Source organism: Cnephaeus nilssonii, assembly GCF_951640355.1.
Source record: "Cnephaeus nilssonii genome assembly, chromosome: 7".
In the NCBI taxonomy this organism is placed as follows: domain Eukaryota; kingdom Metazoa; phylum Chordata; class Mammalia; order Chiroptera; family Vespertilionidae; genus Cnephaeus; species Cnephaeus nilssonii.
The window spans coordinates 16,656,846-16,680,828 of record NC_137078.1 but is presented as its reverse complement, the minus strand read 5'-3'; the positions used below and the strand labels follow the sequence as shown (position 1 = coordinate 16,680,828).

Below are 23,983 nucleotides of genomic sequence, written 5' to 3'. Positions count from 1 at the left end.
ACGGAGGCGGAGTGGGCAGGGCTGCGGAGCGGTGGGGCGACGAGGTTGTTGGCTTTACCCACGCTAGCTCTGTCTGCTCCTCTGTCTGCTCCTGGTCAGGCAGGAGTTAATGGGGTCACCGGTGAAAGCGTCTTCAAACGGGAAAGCTCCAGACACGTGTGCAGAGGTCCGTTTGGTCCCGTGTGCTCCGAGCTGGGAGCTGACCGCCTAGTATCAACCTGGATTCTCACAGAACCTGGACTTAGAGTCCAAAGCTCACCGCCCTGTTTCCTGCAACAAGATCTTTGCCAGTTTCTCATCGCCCGTCTTTCTCCACCCCGTCCCTACCCTGCCAGCCCCACCACCTTGCAATGCTGAAGAAGCCCTCCTGGGATCCCCGAGCGCTTCAGCACCGCCGAGGGCAGCCCCTCGGATGCCGCCTGTTTCAATTTTAACCTTAGCTGTTACGATTGTAGAGTGCAGGAGTGGGGCATAGGTGTTAGGGCTACATTATAATTGTTTGTATGTGTCATCTTAGTGAACTACCACTTAATATTTCTTTCGTGGTAGTAAAATACATCGTAACAAATTTTCTTAACCATTTTTAAGTGTACAGTTCAGTGGCGTTAGTACATTCACATTGTGCCGCTGTCACTGCCATCCATCTCCATCACATATCTTCCCGAAGTCTGTACTCGTTCAACACTAACTCCCTGCAGCTTCTAGCAACCACCATTCTATTCTGTCTCTGAGGACTACTGTTTGTCCTTTTGTGACTGGCTTATTTGACTTACCATCCTCAAGTTTCACCCATACTGTAGCATGTGTCAGAATTTCCTTTTTAAAGCTAAGTAATATTCTGTTGTATGTATGTATGTATGTATGCATACACACCACATTTTGTGTATCCATTTATCTGTGGGTGAACACTCCAGTTGCTTCCACCTTTTGGTTATTGTGAATATGGGTATGCACATTATGTGTTTTTTTTAAAATATATTTTATTGATTTTTTACAGAGAGGAAGAGAGAGGGATAGAGAGTTAGAAACATCGATGAGAGAGAATCACCGATCAGCTGCCTCCTGCACACCCCCTACTGGGGATGTGCCCGCAACCAAGGTACATGCCCCTGACCGGAATCGAACCCGGGACCTTTCAGTCCACAGGCCGACGCTCTATTCACTGAGCCAAACCGGTCCTGGCTGCACATTATGTTTGAGTCCCTGCTTTCACATTTTTTTGAGTATATACCCAAAACTGGAATTGCTGGGTCAACGATAATTCTGTTTTTTAATTTTTTGAACAATCACCATGTTTTTTTCCATAGAGGTTGTATGATATTACAGTCTCACTAACTGCACAAGCATTCCAGTTTCTTCACATCCTCACCAAGACTTGTCATTTTCTGTTTCCTTGCTAGTCCCTCCTAATGTGTATGAGGTAGTATCTTGTAGTTCTGGTTTTCATTTCCCTAATATATAGTGATGTTCATCATCTTTATGTTCTTAGTGGCTATTTGTATAGCTTCTTTGGAGAAATGTCCATTTGAGTCCTTTGCCCATTTTTAAATCAAATAATTTGGGGTTTTTTTTTTGTTGTTGTTGTTTTAGTTGTAGGAGTTCTTTATTCTGGATATTAACCCCTTTTCAGATACATTATTTGCGTATATTTTCTCCTATTCCAGGGGTTGCCTTTTCACTCTGTTGATTACATCCTTTGATGTATAGAACTTTTTTATTTTAATTTACTTTTAAAAAAAAGATAATTCAAGGGAAGTTTTTTAGGTTAATCCAGAATTGAGTTGCAATTGAAAATATGTCTGAATAGCCTTGGCTTTTTCAATGGAACCATTCATTCTTTTCATTCTAAAAAATCTATTTTTAGTTCATCTTATTTGAAGGCTGTCAATTGTGAACAGATACTTAATTTTGTTGCTAGAGTCTAGTGAAAGGGAAGCATATAAATAAATGATTTCAATACTTATGCCCTGGGTCTTTGAGGGTTTCTGGCCCATGGGTGGGTGTTAGGGGTGGGGACTGGGAGACAGGAGCATCTTCCTGGAGGATGGAGTGTCTGATCTGAGTCTTGAAGAATAAAGTATTGGCAGTTAACAAAAGAGGGCAAGGTATTTTGGACTTTCGAACACCATGAGCAAAGGCATGCGGCCTACAGCAGCAGGAGTGTCTGGGAAATGAGGTGGAGTTCCGTGGAAATCAGACCATAGAAGACTTTCTCTTCAATGGCAGGAAACTGTCCAATAATAAGTATGAGAATCATGTGATTAGATTTGTATTTTAAGTAAAGCACTTGGGCAGATAGTAGTTGGTCCTCATCTTACGGATTGCATATTTGTGAGTTTGCCTGTTTGCTAAGATAAATTCATAACTCCAAAATCAATGTTGGTGGTGCTTTCATAGTCATTCCCACATAGGCAGAGTAGAGAAAAAAATTTAGCTGCCATGGCTGAGTTTGAACAACACGCCACTGCTTTTTCTTTCAGCTCTCATACAATAAACAAGTGTCCTTATTGCTCTATTTAGTGCCATGTTTTTCACCTTTATGTAACTTTTGTTGTTGGTTTTGCTGTTTAAAGTGGTTTCCAGGTATAGTGCAGAAGTGGCCCTAAACACAAGAAGGCTGTGGTGTGCCTTAGAGAGACGATACATGTATTGGAGAAGTTTCAGGTATGAGCTGCAGTGCTGTTTGCTGTGAGTTCTCTGTTAATCCGCCATCTAGACAAAAAGGAGAAAATTCATCAGTCTGTATCTGAGGCCACTTCAGAAAGTGCCAAGGTAATATTTATGGTAGTGTGATGAAGCAATGGAAAAGCAGCTAAATTTGTGGATTGATGAGATGATGACCCATAGAGAAAGTGTAGTGGACAGCACTGTGTAAAGTTGAAAGCCAAAGAAATCTATAGTTTAGTTACCAAGGGTCAGGGAAATGTTAAACCCTTCTGGGCTAGTGCTGGCTGGCATTCTCAGAGGTGGTACAGTGTGAAAAAATGTTAGACTTGCTGATGAAGCAGGTTCTGCAGATCAGGAGGCTGTAGAACTTTAAAAACACCTGCTAAGTGTTATACAGGAAAAAGTGTTATTGGAAGAGCAGATCTTCAACACCAAGGCTGGTGTGTTTTACAAGGATCTTGGCAAACAAACCTATATGACACAGATAGCATTTTGGTTAACAAAAATATGACAAGAGGTTTGCAGGAACATAACCTCACATTTCTTTTAAAAGCAATAGTTCAATATTCTATAGTTCAGTATTCATGGCAACTTTACAAACATAACTACTGCAAATAATGAGAATTGACTCTGTATGGAGTGGGTTATAGAGAGGTGCGACCAACTGTTGATGTAGTCTAAGTGAGACAAGGAGGGATGGAAAAGGGGATGATTTGGTAAGTTGTGAGGAAGAATAACATCTAAATGTTGACACCAAAGGTATAAACAGGAAAAATTGCAATGCAGTAAATTGTTCCTTAGCATATACAAAGCTTCATATATTACATTGAAGGCCTCCGAATTTAAGGCCAGAGTAAAAAACTTATTTAATGAGAGATCTGCAGTTTACTATATTCCTCCTTGTTCCGTAATCCCATAGCATACTGATCTTCCATTAAAGTGATTATCCTATCTTTTGTTTGAAGGGATATTTGTCTAACTCCCACAGTAGAGTATGAACTTTTGGAGAACAGAAGATGGTATATTTTATCTTGTACTAGAGGCCTGGTGCACAAAATTTGTGCATGGGTGGGGTCCCTAGGCCTGGCCAGTGATCAGGGCAGATTGGGGCCAGGCCGATTGGGGCCCTGAGGCCCTGGCAGGGTCGGGAGAGGAGGCAATAGTCGCTGGGCCAGGCACAGAAGGAATGGACGCTGCCATCGTTAGTGCCCCGCCACCACGCGGTTCCCCGCCTCCCCCCTTCCTCCTTGCCTCGCAGCTGTGCCGCCACTGCGGCAGGTGGGTGGCGGGCTGATTGGTGTCTGTTGGCCAGGGGGAGGGACAGGGCATGGGAGGTTGGCCGCCAGCCCCAAGGAGGGAGCCGGCCCTTGGTCCACTTGGGAAAGGGGCCATGTCCGCCGCCACCCATCCCCAGTTCCCCATCCCAGCCTGGGGCCTGGCCCCGATCGGGTGATGGGGGGGAAACACAGGAGGTTGGCCGGCCTCGGGGGAGGAACCATTGGAGGTTGGCCGGCCAGGGGAGGTTGGCTGTGGGAGTGCACTGACGACCAGGGGGCAGCTCCTGCATTGAGCATCTGCCCCTGGTGGTCAGTGTGCATCATAGTGACCGGTCATTCCAGTTGTTCGGTCGTAACGGTAGCTTAGGCTTTTATATATATAGATATCAAGCAGCAAAAGAATGCTTCCCACGTAGCTGTGTGAAAATCTGTAGCTTACATTTGTTTACATTATTTTTAGAGACTCTACGTATTTGTAATCCTTGGGACTCCAGCAAACTCTGAATTATTATAATGTGCTTGTTTTATTTTCCTATCCTATATAATAAAAGCCTAATATGCTAAGTGTCCAGTTGTCGGTTCAGCCAATCAAAACGTAATATGCTAATGATATGCTAAGGCTGCTCAATTGCTCGCTATGACATACATTTGACCACCAGGGGGCAGGCAGTTGACCGGTTGACCAGTCTCTATGACATGCACTGACCACCAGGGGGCAGACGCTACAACCAGTAGGTTAGCTTGCTGCTGGGGTCCGGCTGATCAGGACTGAGCGAGACTGGCCGGACACGCCCTGGAGCCCTCCTGTGGTCCCTTCCCTGCTGGCCAACCTCCCACATCCCTCCCCAGCCCCGATTGTGCACTGGTGGGGTCCCTCGGCCTGGCCAGCGCCCTCTCACAATCTGGGACCCCTCGGGGGATGTTGGAGAGCCGGTTTTGGCCATATCCCGCACAATGCAGGAGCTGCCCCCTGGTGGTCAGTGCATTCCCACAGGGGGAGCGCTGCTCAGCCAGAAGCTGGGCTCATAGCTGGCGAGTGCAGTGGCAGTGGCGGGAGCCTCTCCCACCTCCACAGCAGTGCTAAGGATGTCTGACTGTGGGCTTAGGCCCGCTCCCCACAGGGAGCCGTCAGTCGGACATCCCCCGAGGGCTTCCGGATTGTGAGAGGGCGCAGGCCAGGCTGTGGGACTACCCACCCCTCTGGGTGGCACTGGGCCTCTAGTAATGTTATAACAAAACTAGTTAGTGGCTTAATTTCTATAGTAATGTGTGTTTCAGAATCTCCTCCCTCTACTCCCCCCTAAATCTTTACTATCTTAAATTCATGGTTTTAGAAGTGATCATTAGCTGCTTCCAAACAATTTAATTATCTCACCAAAAGGTTAAGTAAATTCCCATTATATCAGGCCACAGAAATAGATCTCCCAAAATCAACAAAGCTTAATGACTTCTTAGTCACATAGAAAAATGTTAATTCATTTATGCACTCTGGACACGTAAATAATTTGGTCTCGAAGATGCTTGCTGGAGGAGAGAGATAATTTTAGTAAGTGATATGATGGAAATATATGCACTGGGTGCTTTGGTAACATACAATAGGGACATTCCTTGAAACTTAAAGGAAGGTAGATAGAATTAGTGAAAATTTTAAAGAAGTTCGATGTTGGAGCAGTTTTGAAGGAAGAGCACAGGGATTAGGGAATTGGGGAATGGTTCCAGGTGATGACAATAGTATGAACTGTGGCAAGGATGCATGAGGCAGCATGGTGTGTTTGGAAAACTACAGGTAGTTCAGAATTGCTGACAGGTGAGGTGATGAGGCTGGAGCCAGACCATGGAGGCCTTCTAAGGAGCTTGGAAGCTTATTGAGATGTGAATAAGTTCAATTGTCAAATAGGGTCCATAAATTTCTGCATAGCATAGTCCTCACTTGGGCATTCACAGTTCATGTCTGTATGCTATAGACTCCCAGAAGATTGAAGGTAAAGGAATCTGTCTAATTTGATTTTCTCTGTTTCTCAAACTTAACTAAGTAGAATTTTTAAAAAAATTAATTCCTAGTATCTTCCCAGAGAACTGTTTTAGGTAATGAACTATTGAATGATTTAAGTAAAAGTAGTACTTTTATTTATTTATTTTTACTTAGCATACTTCCCACAATGTATCCCAATAAAACTCATTAAAATAGAGAATTGAAATTTACCGTTGCATGTCTGTAAAATAAGAAACTTGAGGAACAGATTATACCAATGAGTGAATATGAATGGTACATGTTCTTATTTGGAGATTTAACTCCTCCAGGAATTTTGAGGTTTACCCTTTAAACTATGTAGTTGTTACTAAGTAGAATGAATAGAATGACTCACCCAAGACAGTTAAAATTCAGAACTTTTTTCTTTAATTATGTCTTTTTCAGACCCATTAAAAAGTTCAGAGACTTATAATGAACACTGACCCACCATCTTACTAAGTAAACATTAAAAGACCACTGTGTGGGATGAATAGAGCACAGAGGTTTTTTAGAGCATGAAACTATTCTATATACCAGTGTTGAATACGTGTCATTATACATTTTTCAACACCGAGAGTGAATCCTAATGTAAACTATTTACTTTGAGTGATAATAATGTGTCAATATAGGTTAATTGATTGTAACTAATGTACCACTGTGGTGCAGGTATGTTGATAGAGGGGGGATTGTGGGTATGTGGGGACGAGAGGTATAATGGAACTCTGTGATTTCTGCTTAATTTTGCTACGAGCCCAAAGCTGCTATAAAAAAAAAATTAAGTTTATTGATTAAATTTTTAAAAAGGGGGACCACTGTGTATCTTACTCAAATTGCATTCTTCTCCCTCCTCTAAAGGTAACCACTGCCTTGAATTTGGTATTTATTGTTCTCATACATTTCTTTGTAATTTTATTTCTTCTGTATGTATCCCAAAAGGAAGTATCAGTTTGCATATTTTTTAAGTTTATATAAATAGCTTTATCCTACTGACCTTTTTTGTGTACAACATTATATTTGTAGAATTTATCCATGTTCATAAATGTAACTCTAGTGTATTCATTTTACTTGCTGATGTATACTATCCTACCTAATAATAGACAAATATGCAAATTGACCATACCTTCGCTATGCCCACGATTGGCCAGGAGGCGTGGAGGGGCGGGACTCGAGGTGGCCGGGGTGGCCGATTGGGCCGGCGGGACGCTGAGCCATGGCTGTTCTGCGGCACAGAAGGGGCCTCTGGGGCAGCGAGCCCACGTCTCGCCGCGGACCATCAAAAGCGGGGGAGCTGGGTGCCTGTCCGCTCCGGCATCAGGCCTTTCAGAAGCCTCCGCCACGCCGGAGGCTTCTGAAAGGCCTGGTGTACCAGCGGACAGGCACCCAGCTCCCCCGCGATCGAAAGCGAAAGCGTGGGAGCTGGGTGCCTGTCCGCTCCAGCGCCAGGCCTTTCAGAAGCCTCCGCTGCGCCAGGGAGCTGTGTTTCCACACCAGCGGACCCCCTGCCATCAAAAGCGGGGAGCAGGCTGCTAGCAGTGTCCGCAGAGCGTGCTAGGCTTTGTGGGGCAGTGGATATGGCCTGGATGGCAGGTTAGGCCTAGGGGACCCTACATGTGCATGATTTAATCATGCACTGGGCCTCTAGTTTTGTCATGAATATGTTTAGGTTGTTCCCTTTTTTCTTTTGACATCACACTCATTTATAAGAGTCTCTTTCATTTGGGTAAGAGTTTTTCTAGAGCACATAGGTAGGCATGAAATTGCTAGGTATACATGTCTTCAGCTTTATTAGACACTGCAAAATTGCTCTCAAAAGTACTTGTATCAATTTACTGGCAGTGGATACGATTTCCTCTTAATCCATTGTCTAAACTAGATTTTAACCTTCATATATTTATGGGAAATAGAAAGAGTAAAAACAAGCTACTAGAGATTATGCCACTTAACATGGATTAACCTTGAATTTTATTTTGTCTTTATAGATCTTGGAGAAATTCATTCAAGGCTGTTAGATCACAGACCAGTTATTCAGGGTGAAACCCGTTATTTTGTGAAAGAATTTGAAGTGAGTATTTAAAATTTATTTTGTAAAAATACTGCCCTAATTATTAGTGATTTTCATATATAGAAGGGACATTCTCTAGTTTTAAAATTTCTGATTTCTGTTCATGGTTCATAAAACCTACAAAGCTTTAATAATAATAGTAATAACTCCTAAGGAGCACAAGACTAGGCGGTAGGTGACTTGGGCTCAAGTTCTGTGTCCTACTCTGGCATATTTAATGTCTGCTAACCTCAGTGTTTTTCACCTATGCAGTGACATATAGTGAAAAAAAAGGTGGTTTTTGTTGTTGTTGTTTTAATATATTTTATTGATTTCTTACAGAGAGGAAGGGAGGGAGATAGACGATGAGAGAGAAACATCGATCAGCTGCCTCCTGCACACTCCCTACTGGGTTTGTGCCCGCAACCAAGGTACATGCCCTTGACCGGAATCAAACCTGGGACCCTTCAGTCCGCAGGCCGACGCTCTATCCACTGAGCCAAATCGGTTAGGGCAAAAAAAAAGGTTTTAAAGACTGATTGGTCTAGGTTTTCCAGACCCATTTTTTATATTTTTTTCTCAGTTGGGGCATCAGCACCCACCCAAAGCACGCAAGTTAAAACATGAGAATTATGCTTAGCTATTCTCTCACCTTTAGGGCCCATATTTAGTGACCATGTCTTCTGGATGCTACCTCATAAATCTCTAATCCTTCTGACTTGTGTGCCTGCTTTATCAACCCAGTAAAATCCAATCTTTACCCCCTTACCAGAGTGCTCTGACATAACCCTTTTATAATGTTTGTCATCTATAGGATAAAGTCCAAGCATCATTCTGTGACCTGTTCCCTACTTTTCTGGCTTAACCATCTGCCACCCCACCTTGTGTGCTAGGTTCCAGCAATACTGATACACCAACCCGCCATCCTATTTCATATTACTGTTGGTTTGTACATATATAATTGGTTCATTGTGCATTAAACTAACATCTCAAGCTACTTTTGGATAGATGATAAATGATGTTACACAAACAATTTTGTGATTCTGGGTAAGTTGGGGTTTATTTTCAAATGAGACTCCAAACAAGTAGGAAGTCTAAACCTGCCAAAGGACAAAACCTTTTCATAAACCACTTATCACTACAAAAAAGCCTGTGGTACAGAGCAATAACAATTGAGAGACAGCACTGCAGCATTAGATACCATTTCTGAGTTCAACAGACTCTGTTACTCAAAATCTGCATTTATCTACCTCCAAGAGTTGTGAAGATTAAAGGGGTGTGTATGTGCAAGCATGCACATGTCTGTATGTGTGTGTTTTGGAATACTATCTGGTACCTAGGAATAGCTGTTAGCTATCTTCATCATTATTATTGTTGTGGGATAACAATAATGTGGAAAACTCAGAAAATTACCCAGAGACTATTCCCTAATCATACTATATAAAGATTATTACCAATTCTTTAGTGAGATTAAAGTAGAATAAAGTAGTGAGAGTAAACCCGGGCTGTGTTCTCTGCTCAGTCTCTCAAAGCTGTGATCAAGGTGTTGGCCAGACTTTGTTCTTATTTGGGGCTCTGGGTTCTCTTCCTAATTCACGTGATTGTGGCAGGACTCACTTCTCTGCTATGGTGGAATAAGGTTTCCCTGCTTGCTGTCAGCCAGGGGCCCCTCTGAGCTACTAGAAGCCACTCACATTCCTTGCCACATGGCCCCCTCCATCTTCAACGCTGTCAATGGAGTCTTCGTCACATGGAATCCCTGTCGTGCTTGCCAAGAGGAGTCCAGTCCTTATTAAAGACTCGCCTGATTTAAGTCAGGCCCATTGAGGATAACTTCCCTTTTTTAAAGTCAACTGATTTGGGACCTAAAATATATCTGCAGAGTATCTTCAGAGCAGCACCTAGACTAGGGCTTGATTGCCTAACAGAGAATGTGTGTGTACACTAGGGGTGGGGTCTCAGGGGCCATCTTAGAATTCTGCCTACCATAAGCTCATAAATACCTGATAGTTTTCTTGTTATCTACTTGCTTATTACCTGACTTCCTTCATTAGAATATAGGCACCATGAGAATAAGGACCTATTGTTTTTATTTTCTGTTGTATTCAAAATGCCTAAAATAATGCTTGCTGCATTGTAGATGCTTACTATGATTCAAAAGAATAAGTAGCAGAATTTGGACTAAAACTTGGATTTTCAACATTCAGTGATATCATAAATCATCTTTTTCATAAGTCATCCTTTTTTGCCAGTATGGTTAAATACTAAATAGTTATTATTTTAAAAATTTTAGATATACCTTTAAAGATCTACTTTATATATATATTTTTTAATATTATTTGTTGATTTTAGAGAGAGGAAGGGAGAGAGAAATATCTATTTGTTGTTCCACTTATTTATGCATTCATTGGTTGCTTCTTGTATGTTCCCTCACTGGTGATCGAACCTGACACCTTAGTGTATCGGTAACTGACTGAGCTATCCAGCCAGGGAGATCTACTTTATACTAAAAGAAGCATAGAGTTTTGGCATAATGGTGAGTTCTCTAATTCAATTCCCTCACTGGCTGAATTATCCCTAGAATACAGGTGTCATACTTTAAATAATATAGATGTTTTCTATGAAATGAGTCTTGAATGGAGATGAAAGAAGTGTTACATTTATGCTGCTGAGTATGCTCTATTCAAGAGCTCACTTCCTGTTGAAGCGAATACCTCTTTTAACTAGGATGGAACATAGTTGCTAGGAGCATGTTTGAAAGGAGAGGAATTATAGTCAGTCCTCTGTATCCATGGGTTCTACATCTGCACATTGAAAATATTCAGTAAAAAAGTTAAGTTGTTGGTGTGTATTATATAGTTAGGCCTATGATGGTTGTGTCTATATTGAACATGTACAGACTTTTTTTCTTGTCATTATTCCCTAAACAATGCAATATAACAACTGTTTATAAAACACTTACATTGTGTTATGTATTTATTGTAAGTAATCTAGAGATGGTATAAAGTTTACGGGAGGATGTGCTTAGGTTATCAGGTTACATGCAAATACTATGCCATTTCATGGAAGGGACTTGAGTGTTCTTGGATTTGGGTATCTGCAGGGGTTTCTGGAACCAGTCCTTCACTATACCAAGGCACAGCTGTATCTACACTCTGCATTGTTAAGCCCTCTAAGATCTTTTTGGAGAAGAATCTGTGTTAAAGAGTAGGAAAAACATGGGCCTTGGAGCTTGACATAGCTAAGATGTGGAAACAGCCCAAGTGCTCATCAGTAGATGAGTAGATAAAAAAGCTGTGGTACATGTACACCATGGAATACTTCATTACCTAAGGAATATGTTTACTAAAAAATAAAATTTCACCCTGGGTATGATAGATACAAGGCTATAGAAATGTCTTAAAGCCCTTATTTTGTGAGAGACAGAATGTCAGAAACTAATACTATATTGGTAAATGAGACAGACACAGACCCATCCTTCATGAAGCAAGGCATTCTTTTTTTCTTTTTAAAATATTTTTGTTGAATTTTAGAGAGAGAGGAAGGGAGAAGGAGAAGGAGAAGGAGAAAGAGAAACATCGACATGAGAGCAAAATATCAGTCAGCTGCCTCCTGCATGCACCCTACACCAGGGATTGAGCCTGCAACGCAGGCATGTGCCCTGACCGAGGAATCAAACCAGCAACCTTTCAGTGCATGGGTTGATACCCAACCAACTGAGCCACACTGGCTAGGGAGCAAGGCATTCATATATTGTCCTTGAAGAATGGTCTCTGGAGGGCTCAAAAATATTTTGTCAGCTAAGTTTGAGCCATTATCTTCAGCTAAATATATTTTCTTGAAGTGTACCTGATCCAATCTTTTCGCACAGTGACCTCCCCAGTTGGTCTTCCTGAGGTGTAGTGTAGTATGGAAACTTTACATATCAGGCTCTGCTACCTTTTATGTATATTATATTCCTAGCATTTTCCTCAAATTAGAAAAGAAAAGCTAAAAACACTGTAAAGACTTTAGAGTTAAAAGGATATCTGCATTGTTTACAGTTCTCTTCTATCTTGGTTCAAACAATAACATCCTCTAATTAGTCCATGTGGTCTTCACCCAGATTGCATGGCTCAACAGAGGAAAGGTAAGGCAGAGCTAGCTGTCAGTACTTCCTAGAAGTTTCATCTGCTTTTATACCATTTAAATGTACTTCACTTTAAGAAAAACTGCCTAGCCCGGCCGGTGTGGCCCAGCAGTTGAGCCGTGACCCAGGAACCATGAGGCTACCGGTTCGATTCCCGGTCAGGGCACATGCCCGGGGTTGCGGGCTCGATCCCCCGTAGGGGCATGCAGGAGGCAGCCAATCCATGATGTTTCTATCTCTCTATCCCTCTCCCTTCCTCTCTCTCTAAAAAGCAATAAAATACATATATTTTTAAAAAAGAAAAACTGCCTAGTATTTAAAACTGAAGTTGTTTATAGTTTATATATTTAAAGAAGTTAATGCACATGTCAACAATCATCTTTTTCTTTATAAAATTTTATTTCTAAAAGAAGGGAATAAGTGCCACATGGTGGCAGCATTACTTAAATTATTGAAGTTCTATTATAATATTTTATGCTTTCTTTTTGTGTTTGCTAGTATTTCTGGGCAATTGACTCTCTTTCTCCCAACTTTATACAAATCTTTTCTTCCCTTGATTCCAGTGAGCATTTGAACAGAGATCCCAGTGGGGCCCTCTCAGTGAGCATCATTTTGATAGTGTCTGTGGATAGAGACATTATCATCTGCACCTTTGTCTTTCTAGCCACAAGGAGATGTCATGGCCTCTCTCACATAGAACAGAGGAGAGATCCATGTTAGTCAATACTTATGAAGTGCTTGCTATGGGGTGTGTAGTCCTGTACAAGTTTCTTATTTTTAGCAAACTTCATTTTTTGAATGGTTTATTGGATAGTTATTGAATACCTAGGTATAGCGGTAAGAGATGTATTTAGTTACTAGTAACAGGCACCTGAAAAATAGTAGCTTAAAGAAGTGCTTATTTTTCTCTCACACTACCCAGAACCTAGGGCTGTTATGGTGGCTCTATGATGTCAGCTCTCTTTCTGATTTTTTTCCTTCTATCTCCCTGAGGTGTTGCTCTTATGCTTATGTTTACAAGGTGGCTGTGGAGCTCCAACCTTGACATCTGCATTTCATGTAGCAAAAAGGAAGGCAGGTGGGAAACATCTAGCAGTCTCTGTTATAGGCACATTTGCCACTCCAAATAATATTCGATGTTGCTAGAATGAAAGGAGAGGAGAATGGACCCAGGACTATCTGTCACACTGGATATGTAAAAATAAGAAACAGTCTCTACCTGCAGAAGTTTACAGTATAGGGACAAGAAAGACATATAAACAAAGAGATTTAATGGTGGAAGTATGATGATAAAATAGGCACAAAGTACTTGGGATCACCAAGGAGGAAACAACTCCCAAGAGAGCTGGGAGGAAACTTTTCATAAAGGGGGTGATGTTTGAGCTGAGAAAGAAAAACAGATATTATCCTGATAGGAAAAAAATGGATGATTAAAATTAGAGGCAAAAAATAATTTTAAATAAGTATAGTTATTATGGATTTGGGAGGGATTGTGTTGATGAGTTTGAATATGGATTGAATTGATCAAGAGAAAATCCCTTAAAAGGCAGCACAGGCTAGAATTTCACTTGACATCCTAAGCTCTCATTTTTAGTTAGATTATTAGAGTAACTGTCATATTATGAAATATCAGTATGCAGTCTGTCCCATATACCATGTAATAAGTATATGTGTACACAATATGGTTTTGAATCTTAAAGACTAACCAATTTTGTAATTGAAAGAAAATTTTAAATTATTGGTTTCTCATTTCCTCTATAGTATTATCAAATTAAGTTGTTAATATATATATATTACTAGAGGCCCGGTGCATGAAATTCGTGCACAGGGGTGGGGGGTGTTCCTCAGCCCAGCCTGCACCCTCTCCAATTTGGGAACCCTTGAGGGATGTCAACTTCCCATTTAGGCCACCGGGATCGGGCTTAAACGGGCAATCGGACATCCCTCTCACAATCCAGGACTACTGGCTCCCAACTGCTCACCTGCCTGCCTGCCTGATTGCCCCTAACTGCTTCTGCCTGCCAGCCTGATCACCCCCTAACCACTCCACGGCCAGCCTGATCAATGCCTAACTGCTCCCTTGCCGACCCGATTGCCCCTAACTGCCCTCCCCTGCAGGCCTGGTTCCCCCCAACTGCCCTCCCCTGCAGGCCTGGTCCCCCCCCAGTTTCCCTCCCCTGCAGGCCTGGCCCCCCCAACTGTCCTCCCCTGCAGGCCTGGGTCCCCCCCAACTGTCCTCCCCTGCTGGCCTGATCACCCCCAACTGCCCTCCCCTGCAGGGCTGGTTCCTCCCAACTGCCCTCTCCTGCTGGCCTGATCACCCACAACTGCCCTCCCCTGCCGGCCATCTTGTGGCGGCCATCTTGTGTCCACATCGGGGCGGCCATCTTGTGTGTTGGAGTGAGTCAGTTTGCATATTATACTTTTATTTCGCTAGGATAGTAACTGTACTAATCCTATCTAATAAAGAGAGAATATGCTAATTGACCCTCATGCCATTGAAAAGATGGCGGCGCCCACAGCCAATAAGGAGGGAATATGCTAATTGACTGCCCTGCCTTCAAAGATGGCGGCGCCCACAGCCAATAAGGAGGGAATATGCTAATTGACTGCCATGCCCTCAAAGATGGCGGCACCCACAGGCACAAGATGGCGGCGCCCATTCCCCTCAGCCCCGCCACACACCTGCCTCCAGAGTCCCCCAGTCCCCTCAGCCCCCCAGCTGCCCAGGCCTGGCCTGAGGCACAGGCAAGCCTTGGATGGCGGCTGCCCAGCCGCCCAGGGCCACCTGAGGCTCAGGAAACCAGAGCCAGCTGAGGTTTGCACTGCCGGCAGTGGCAGCAGCAGAGGTGTGATGGGGCATTGCCTTCTCCTGATCTCCAGGTCGCCTTCCACTCCTGAGGGCTCCCGGACTGTGAGATGGGGCAGGCTGGACTGAGGGACCCCCCGCCCTCCAGTACACGAATTTTCATGCACCGGGCCTCTAGTCTATATATATATATAAAAGCCTAAGTGACCGAATGACCGGACAGTCGCTATGACACGCACTGACCACCAGGGGGCAGTCAACTTGGACCGATGAAAAGAGAAACAGGCGATTGAGTCTCTGAAAGATTGCAAGCAGGTGGGGCTGAGCTGCAGTTCGCATTGGGAGGCTGGGCCATTGCTCCAAATTCCGCTGTTCCCCAGGCACCACTCTAGAGGTGTGGCTCCCCTGACCCCTGTCATACCTCTCCGGCTGGCCGTGTCCTCCCCAGGCAGCTGGGACTGTGGGACGGAGGGAGGGAAAAAAGAGACCACAAACCCCATCCCTAGCACCCGCCTCCTCCTATCAGACCAGAGCCAACCCAGGACTTGCAGAAGGGTGCATGAAGTGGGCGGCCTTGCCATGCAGCTATGGTGACTCCCCAGTCCGCCCTGGGTACCCCTCAGGCACTCACCCCACTTCTCCGAGCCTCAGTCTGAACCCCTAGCAAGGCCGTGGGAGCTCTTCCCTAGGGACCCACTTCTCCATAGCTGGGTGTAGCAGACCAGGGAATGCGAAGGGCGGTGGTGGAAGACGGGGGCAGATGCCCAGCTGACTGAGATGAGTGGGGCCAGGATGAGTGGGAGCGGCCGCCTGTTGCTACTTGCACTACTACATCCCTTAGGGCAGTGGTTGGCAAACTCATTAGTCAACAGAGCCAAATATCAACAGTACAACGATTGAAATTTCTTTTGAGAGTCAAATTTTTTAAACTTAAACTTCTTCTAACGCCACTTCTTCAAAATAGACTCGCCCAAGCCATGGTATTTTGTGGAAGAGCCACACTCAAGGGGCCAAAGAGCCGCATGTGGCTCGTGAGCCTCAGTTTGCCGACCACGGCCTTAGGGGATGTTAGATTCCCATTTCAGCTCGATCCCCGCAGGCCACACCAAGGGACCACACCGGTGCACGAATCCGTGTGCCAGGCATTGTTTGAAGCACATTACATGAGCACTTACTATTACTTTCAACATAAGAAAAATTAACTGTACAGTAGGTCCTCGGGTTACATCGGAGATCTGTTCCTATGTGCGATGTAACGCGATTTTCTCCATAAGTCGCAACCCACCTACATAAGCACCTACGTCACTCACATGGAGCACATACACAGCAGTAATGAAGCGAAACAGTAAAAAAAATTTAAAAGATAATTCCTGACCTTCACTTGTGGTAAATAAATAATAAAAAACCGAAAGCACATATGTACATACGTCGAAATGATGGAACTTTTTTTAAAAATATGTATTTTATTGTTTTTTTACAGATAGGAAGGGAGAGGGATAGAGATTTAGAAACATTGATGAGAGAGAAACATCGATCAGCTGCCTCCTGCACACTCCCCACTGGGGATGTGCCCGTAACCAAGGTACATGCCCTTGACCGGAATCGAACCTGGGACCCTTGATTCTGCAGGCTGACGCTCTATCCACTGAGCCAAACCGGTCAGGGCATGATGGGACTTTTAAAATAAATACTGTAATGGGAGATGGCGACGTAACCATGAAACGACGTACGTTGAGTCCGACCTAACCCGAGGACTTGCCTGTATATGAAAATTTTCAGGGTATTTTACATTGGAAACCAGGTGCTGAACTTTGTTTTGAGAATTTTGCCCCAGAAATAAAATGAATATATAAATAAAATGATGTTATAGTTTTCCTTTTGTAATAGGTGTCAGTAGTATCAATATAAAAAAGCACATACCAGATGGTAAGTTTAAGGGCAGAGACTATTTCTGACACCCCGTTTCGTGTAACATTATCATTGGGTCTATTTGTTGTATAATTTAATTATTGTCATTAATAGGCTATTAGAGAGGTGAGACTACAAATTCACTTGCTACAGTGTGTGACTGCCAGGTTACCTGCTACCAGAAATAACTCTTTTATTTATTTATTTTTTTAATTTAATAAATCTTTATTGTTCATATTATTATAATTGTTTCTCTTTTTTCCCCCCATATCTTTCCATAACCCGGTTCCCTTCCCCCCTCTGCCCTTACCTCCCCCCCTGCTGTCCTTATCCATAGGTGTATGATTTTTGTCCAGTCTCTTCCCGTACCCCCCACACAGACACCCCTTTCCCCCTGAGAATTATCAAACCACTCCCATTTTATGCCTCTGATTCTATTATGTTCACCAGTTTATTCTGTTCCTCAGATTTTTAATTCACTTGACTTTTAGATTCACTTGTTGATAGATATGTATTTGTTGTTCATAATTTTTATCTTTACCTTTTTCTTCTTCTTCCTCTTCTTAAAGAATACCTTTCAGCATTTCATATAATACTGGTTTGGTGGTGATGAACTCCTTTAGCTTTTTCTTATCTGTGAAGCTCTTTATCTGCCCTTCAGTTCTGAATGATAACTTTGCTGGGTAGAGTAGTCTTGGTTGTAGGTTCTTGCTATTCATCACTTTGAATATTTCTTGTCAATCCCGTCTGGCCTGCAGTTTCTGTTGAGAAATCAGCTGACAATCGTATGGGTGCTCCCTTGTAGGTAACTAACTGTTTTTCTCTTGCTGCTTGTAATATTCTCTCTTTGTCTTTTGCCCTGGGCATTTTAATTATGATGTGTCTTGATGTGGTCCTCTTTGGATTCCTTTTGTTTGGGGTTCTGTGTGCTTCCTGGACTTGTAAGTCTATTTATTTCATCAGGTGGGGGAAGTTTTCGGTCATTATTTCTTCAAATAGGTTTTCAGCGTCTTGCTCTCTCTCTTCTGGCACCTCCATAATTCAGATGTTGGTTCGCTTGAAGTTGTCCCAGAGGCTTCTTACACTATCTTCAACTTTCTGAATTATCTTCTCTTCTTGCTTTTCTGGAGGAGTGTCCTTTGCCTCTTTGTATTCCAAATCATTGACTTGATTCTTGCGTTCCTCTAGTCTGCTGTTGGGTCTCTGTATAATATTTTTTATTTCAGTCAGTGTATGTTTCATTTCTAGTTGGTCATTTTTCATATCCTCGAGGGTCTCATTAAATTTATCAGCCTTTTCCATGAAATTCTTGAAAAACCTTATAACCATGGTTTTGAACTCTATGTCCAGTTGTTTGTTCTCCTCCATTTCTTTTGTTTGGGATCTGTTTCCTTGCCTCCTCATTTTCATTTTCGCTGCTTCCCTGAGTTGGTTGGGTAGCTTTGTGTACTAGGTGTCCTATTGGTTCAACGGGTCAGCCTCCCAGTTACCTGAGGAGGACACTCTTGGTGCACCCCTTTGTGGACTGTGTGTACAGCCTTGTTGTAGTTAAGTCTTGATTTTTGTTGGTGTCACTGGGAGGAATTGACCTCCGGGCCAATTGGCTGTGAGGACCCGCTGTGTCTATAAAGGAAGAATTGCTGTGCTGGAGACACGTTTATGGGGCAGGACTTGTTCCAGTAGGGCTTTGGTGCTCACTGAGTCTGCCTCTTGAATGTGTCCCTTATGAGAGTGGTTGAAATCTGGTGTCGTCTCACACCTACCACTAGATACACTAGTGTCTGGATCTTCAATGGGGTGCAGGTCAGCTACTGTCTGAGGCCCCCCAGCAGGAGCTACAGCAAGAGCTACAGTTTTCTCCTCTTTGCTTGGGCGGTTTTGGAGCAGTCTGACTGGAGCTGCAGTTACTTTGGTTAAGCTGCCACAGAACAGGCCATTTATATGCAAAAGCCTCTGTGTGGAGCCTGGGCGGGTTTGTAGAGTGTGCGGGGTGGGGTCTCAGGGCAGGGCGGGGCGGGGTCTCAGGGTGTCACTAGGCTAGGGCGTGGCAAACGGCGATGGCTGCTGTCAGCCGTCTCTGCCTTTCTGCGTTTCCAAGTCCCCGCGTCCCGCGCTCCAGTGCAGTAAACACTGATTGCTGGGCGCACCTCTGCAAAAAAGTTACTCTCACTTTCCGACCCGATGGCCGAGAGTCCAGCTTCTCCCCGTAGGCGTCTGGGTCCCCGCGTGTCCCCAGAAACTGGATTTCAGAGCGATTGGGATCTTGTCTCCCTTCGGGTTGAAGAAAAGCCGCGCGCCCAGTCGCCCGCCACCAGCCCGATTCGCGCGCTTCCGTACCTCAGCTTTTCAGCATTTGTGCTCCTTTCTCTTCTTAGTTGTAAATTTTCCACTCAGCCAGCTTTCCTGTGGTTCTGGGTGGTAGATGTTTTGTCTTTTAGTTGTATTTTTGAAATTGTTGTGCGAGGCGGCAGTTTAATTGTTTAACTTTGCCGCCATCTTGGTTCCTCCAGAGATAACTCTTTAAATAAAGTGGTTCTTAACTATAGGAGGTCATGGACTCCTTGGAGAATTTTCCCTTCCAGAAGAATACAAAGAGGACATATACATTCAATTTGAGTGCAATTTCAAGGGGGTTCTAGAACCCCAATCCCAACTGTGAACCCCAGGATAAGACTTATACTCTGAATGGAGCTGAAGAGTTCCCCTCTCTGTTCATTGTTGCCTTTCTGTTTGAATTGAGATACCATTCTTTTCTATAAACAAAATCATGAGAACAAAAATGCCAGCTTTTCTAAACACTAAAACAAATAGACCACATAAAGATTATATATATTATGTGTGTGTTTATGAATGACTCATAAAATGAGATGAGAAAATTCCGTTATTCATTCTGTTTAGGAAGGAAAGAATTTAAAATATACATATGTACACATATATATGTTTATATACATTTTATATATGCATGTGTGTATACACACACATATACAGTATATGTTGATGGATGTGTGTGGATGTATATCCTTATACTTAAAACAATGGTGGAATAAAAAAATTTAAAGAATTACCTAAAGAGAGAGTGATAGAGGGAATAGAATATAAAGGATAGGGATAGAAGCTAGACTTTTTTGAAGAGAGAATTTTGAAGCCATATAAATATTTTACATAATTAAAAGAAAGTTAAATTTTAATGAGCAGTTCTCTCCAAATCAAGTAAAAAATGTAAAAAAGCAAACCTATGTTTGTAGATGTTGGTATTGCCATGCAGAGAGAAATTATCCCAAGTAACTTTAAAACACAGTAATGTGACTACATTCCTAGAGGAATATCCCCTTCAGAACAACAACAAAAATAACCCCAAAACGAAAAAATAGTTTTCAGTAATCATTTTATTGAAGCTAGTATTGGTATTATTTGTTTAAATTGGTAGTAAAGTAAATGAGCAATTATATTGGTGGTTTGAGAACTGGAAAGAGATGAGGCAGAGAAGGGTAATTAAAAACCCTGTAGTCCTGAATTTAAGTTTGACTAATGAGTGAGAACTTAAAAAGTATCCTTTCTTTTTAAAAATAGTTATCTCCTAGCCTTGTCTACTGAAAGTTCTAGAAATAATGACCAAGCCAGTAGAGTGAACACCCCTAGTGCTCAGTCTCCAAATACTATTTGTAAATCTAGTGGTATTTAGAGACCTACTGATTCCAAGTCTGAGTCGGGAAATGTACAGATGAGCCTGGAGCATCAGGCCATACCAGAAGAAAAGAAACTACTAAAGAACATTCGAGTTTTGTCTAAAGCAGGGTTGGGGCCTGTCCAGCCCATGGGCTGTGTAAGACCCGTGAAATCATTTGGTCCAGCCCTGCCAAGGCATTAGGGGTGAGTTAATTAAATGTTTGATCAAATATAGCATGATAATTTTTAAGTTGATAACTTTGTATGGCCCATGAATGATGTTCTAAATATCCAAATAGCCCTTGGCAGAAAAAAGGTTCCCCACCCCTGGTCTAAAGCATTCCAGAACCAACTTGAATAGGCTCCCACTGGACAAAGGACAATTTAACCACCAAGAAGGAGAAATACTATAATGGATGAAAAACTTCAAACATTTTTAAATTTTTGAGTTGCAGGAATATGTAAAAACAAACAAACAAAAACCTTTAGAGAATACTAGGGAACCAAATAATTGTTTTAGGGAAATGATCAGGTGTTTTATTTTGCCTTTCATATAATGAGCAATCTTCAGAGTAGCCAAATAGTTGATGAGGGGAAATTTTTCATTTTGGAGTTATTCCTGCTGATAAATGAAGACAGAATGCTAGCAATGTCCTCTCGAAAGTACACAACCAACCTTTGAAATGTTCTTTATAAACAAAATATAAAACCCTGAATCTGATCAAGCCTCTAGTTCTAACAACTAATTTACAGGAAAGAGAAGAGACAAAGGAACATGTTAAATTACACCATGGGGATTCATTCAGCAGAAAAACAGACTGTGGGAAATTGCAGAATAAATGACTCACTTTTTTTCCCAACAAATTGCAAAGGGAAAAAAATGATGGAGGACAAATCTATAGATTAAAAAAGATTTAAGAACATATTAACCAATTGCAATGTAAGAATCTTACTTCAATTTCGTTTTAAACAAACTGGAGGATAAAAAGAACATTTATGGGTTATTTGAGGGAACGCTACCTTGATTTGTTTGGCACTACAGACTGATTCATTTGCCTGTCAGCATAACTATTATTGCTCGTCGCACATTCAATGCTTATAAGTATATCTCTAGTGACACATGATTTCGCTCATCTAGGGGAAATGATGAACAACATAGACTGATGAACAAGAACAGAACCAGAAACAAGGAGGCATCGATCGGACTATCGGGCCTCAGAGGGAGGATAGGGGAGGGTGGGGGGAGGGGGGAGAGATCAACCAAAGGTCTTGTGTGCATGCATATGAGCCTAATCAATGGTTAAGTTCAAAGGGGGGTTGGGGCATCCATGGGGAGGGGTGTGGGATGGGAATGGGGGGATGAGGACAAATATGTGACACCTTAATCAATAAAGAAATTAAAATATATATATATATATATATTTATTGATTTCAGAGAGAGAGGGAGGAAGAGAGAGAGAAACATCAATGGTGAGAGAGAATCATTGATCAGCTGCCTCCTGCACACCCCCTACTGGGGATTGAGCCCCCAACCCCGGGCATATGCCCTGACCGAGAATCGAACCGTGACCTCCTGATTCATAGGTTGATGCTCAACCACTGACACATGCCGGCTGGGCACTACCTTGATTTTTAATAATATTAAAGATTTGTTGAGTGTGAGAGAGGTGGTCTTATTGTATCTGTTTTTTAAGATGAGTTTTTGTCTTTTAAAGGTAGATGTTGAAATATTTATAGTTGAAATGATACATTGTCTGGGATATGCTTCAAAAGAATACAGGATTGTGTAGGGAGATGTATGGAGTGCTATAGAAGGAACAAACTCAGCCATGAGTTGAGAATTTTTGAAGCTTGTTCATAGGAATATGAGAATTCATTGTTTTATCTTCCCAACTTTTGTATAAGTTTTAAATTTTTTACTATGGGAAAATTAAGAACAATAAATATCTGACCACAGCTGCTCCATAATAATGACTCAAAACAAAACAAAAACCCGGGGTAACATAACTTTTTATTTCCTTATGATCAAGTTTACCACCTTTCTTTTTAAAAATAAATGTTTATTTTGTATTGATTTTAGATTTAGAGTAAAATTGTTAAGATAGTACAGAGAGTTCTTGTTTACTTTTTCCCCATTTTCTCTCTATTGATGTCTTATATCAACATGCTACATTGGTAAAACCTAAGAAACCAATATTGGTACGTTACTATTAACTAAGCACCAGATAGATTTCACCAGTTTTTCCATTACAGTCCTCTTTCTGTCCAGGATCTAATCCCGGGTACCACATTAGCATTTAATTGTCGTGTCTCTAATCTTCTTTGGTTTGTGACAGTTACTTAGTCTTTCCTTGTTTTTCATAATCTTGATAGTCTTGAGTACTGGCTAGTATCCTGTAAAATGTCCCCCAATCTGGGTTTGTCTGATTATTTTTTTTAAGATTAGACTAGGGTTGTGAATTTTGGGAAGAGTACCACAGAAGTAAATAGCTCTTGTCATCACATTACATCAGGGGATGCTATCACCATGACATCACTGATGATATCAACTGTCATTGTTTCCACTGTCAAGTTACTATTTTTCGCTTTCCCTGCTCTATTCTTTAGAAGCAGGTCACTAAGTCTAGCCCAACCTCAAGTGGGGGATATTAAGACCATCCCCACAGTGCAGTGACTCACTAGAACTCAAGGACATAGCATATGGTTGTTCTGGTAGCTCAGTGTTATTATGGCAAAGGAATACAGAGCAAAGTCATCAAAGTGAACAAGTGCACGGGGAGGAGTCTGGGTGAAACTAGGCAGAAGCTTCCAAGAGTCCCCTTCTAGTGGTCACACGGTATGTTCTTCATTCCTTAGTGAGCTGTGACAACACATGTGGAATGTTACCCGTCAGGAAAACTTGCCTTAGCCTAGGAGTCCAGGGTTTTTATTGGGGACTGGTCAGGTAGGCAATCTCTGCCTAGCATGTATCCAAATTCCAGATTCCTGGAACAAAAGTGGTGTCTTATCATTTATAGAAAGTTTTATACCAGTGAAAGGAACTATTTACTGGTCAAGTTCCCAGCCCACAGCCAAAGGCCAATCTTGCAAGCAGGCCTTTCTAAGGATAGTAATCTTAGGCCTTCAGTGTTAGCTCTTTTCTGCACAGGGAAGTATCCTCATATTACCTTTACTTCATACTTTTTACTTAAGAAAAATGGAATCAGGTAAAAAATATAGAGTATAAATAAGATGGTAAGAATGAAAAAAAATTTTAGTCAAATCAAGGGCATCTAATATCTTCTTTTGCTATACAGGATGAAATATGTCATAATTTAGGCCTCTTTTTTTGTTCTTTAAGTATTTCTCATGCCAATTTAAAAAAATATATGTCTTTATTGATTTCAGAGAGGGAGAAGAAGATAGAAACTTCAATGATGAGAGAGAATCATTGATTAGCTGCCTCCTGAACACCCTACACTGGGGATCAAGCCCA

At 42.2% G+C, this 23,983-nt stretch overlaps 1 protein-coding gene across 1 annotated transcript in view; it reads left to right on the top strand.

Annotated features, from left to right (window-relative positions):
- The window catches only part of BLOC1S5 (biogenesis of lysosomal organelles complex 1 subunit 5), a 60,075-nt gene that overhangs the window by 397 nt on the left and 35,695 nt on the right, over window positions 1-23,983 (top strand). Inside the window, exon 2 of the mRNA XM_079776847.1 lies at window positions 7,935-8,017. Within this exon, the coding sequence (XP_079632973.1) occupies window positions 7,935-8,017 (83 nt within the window). The remainder of the gene's footprint in view (window positions 1-7,934; window positions 8,018-23,983) is intronic.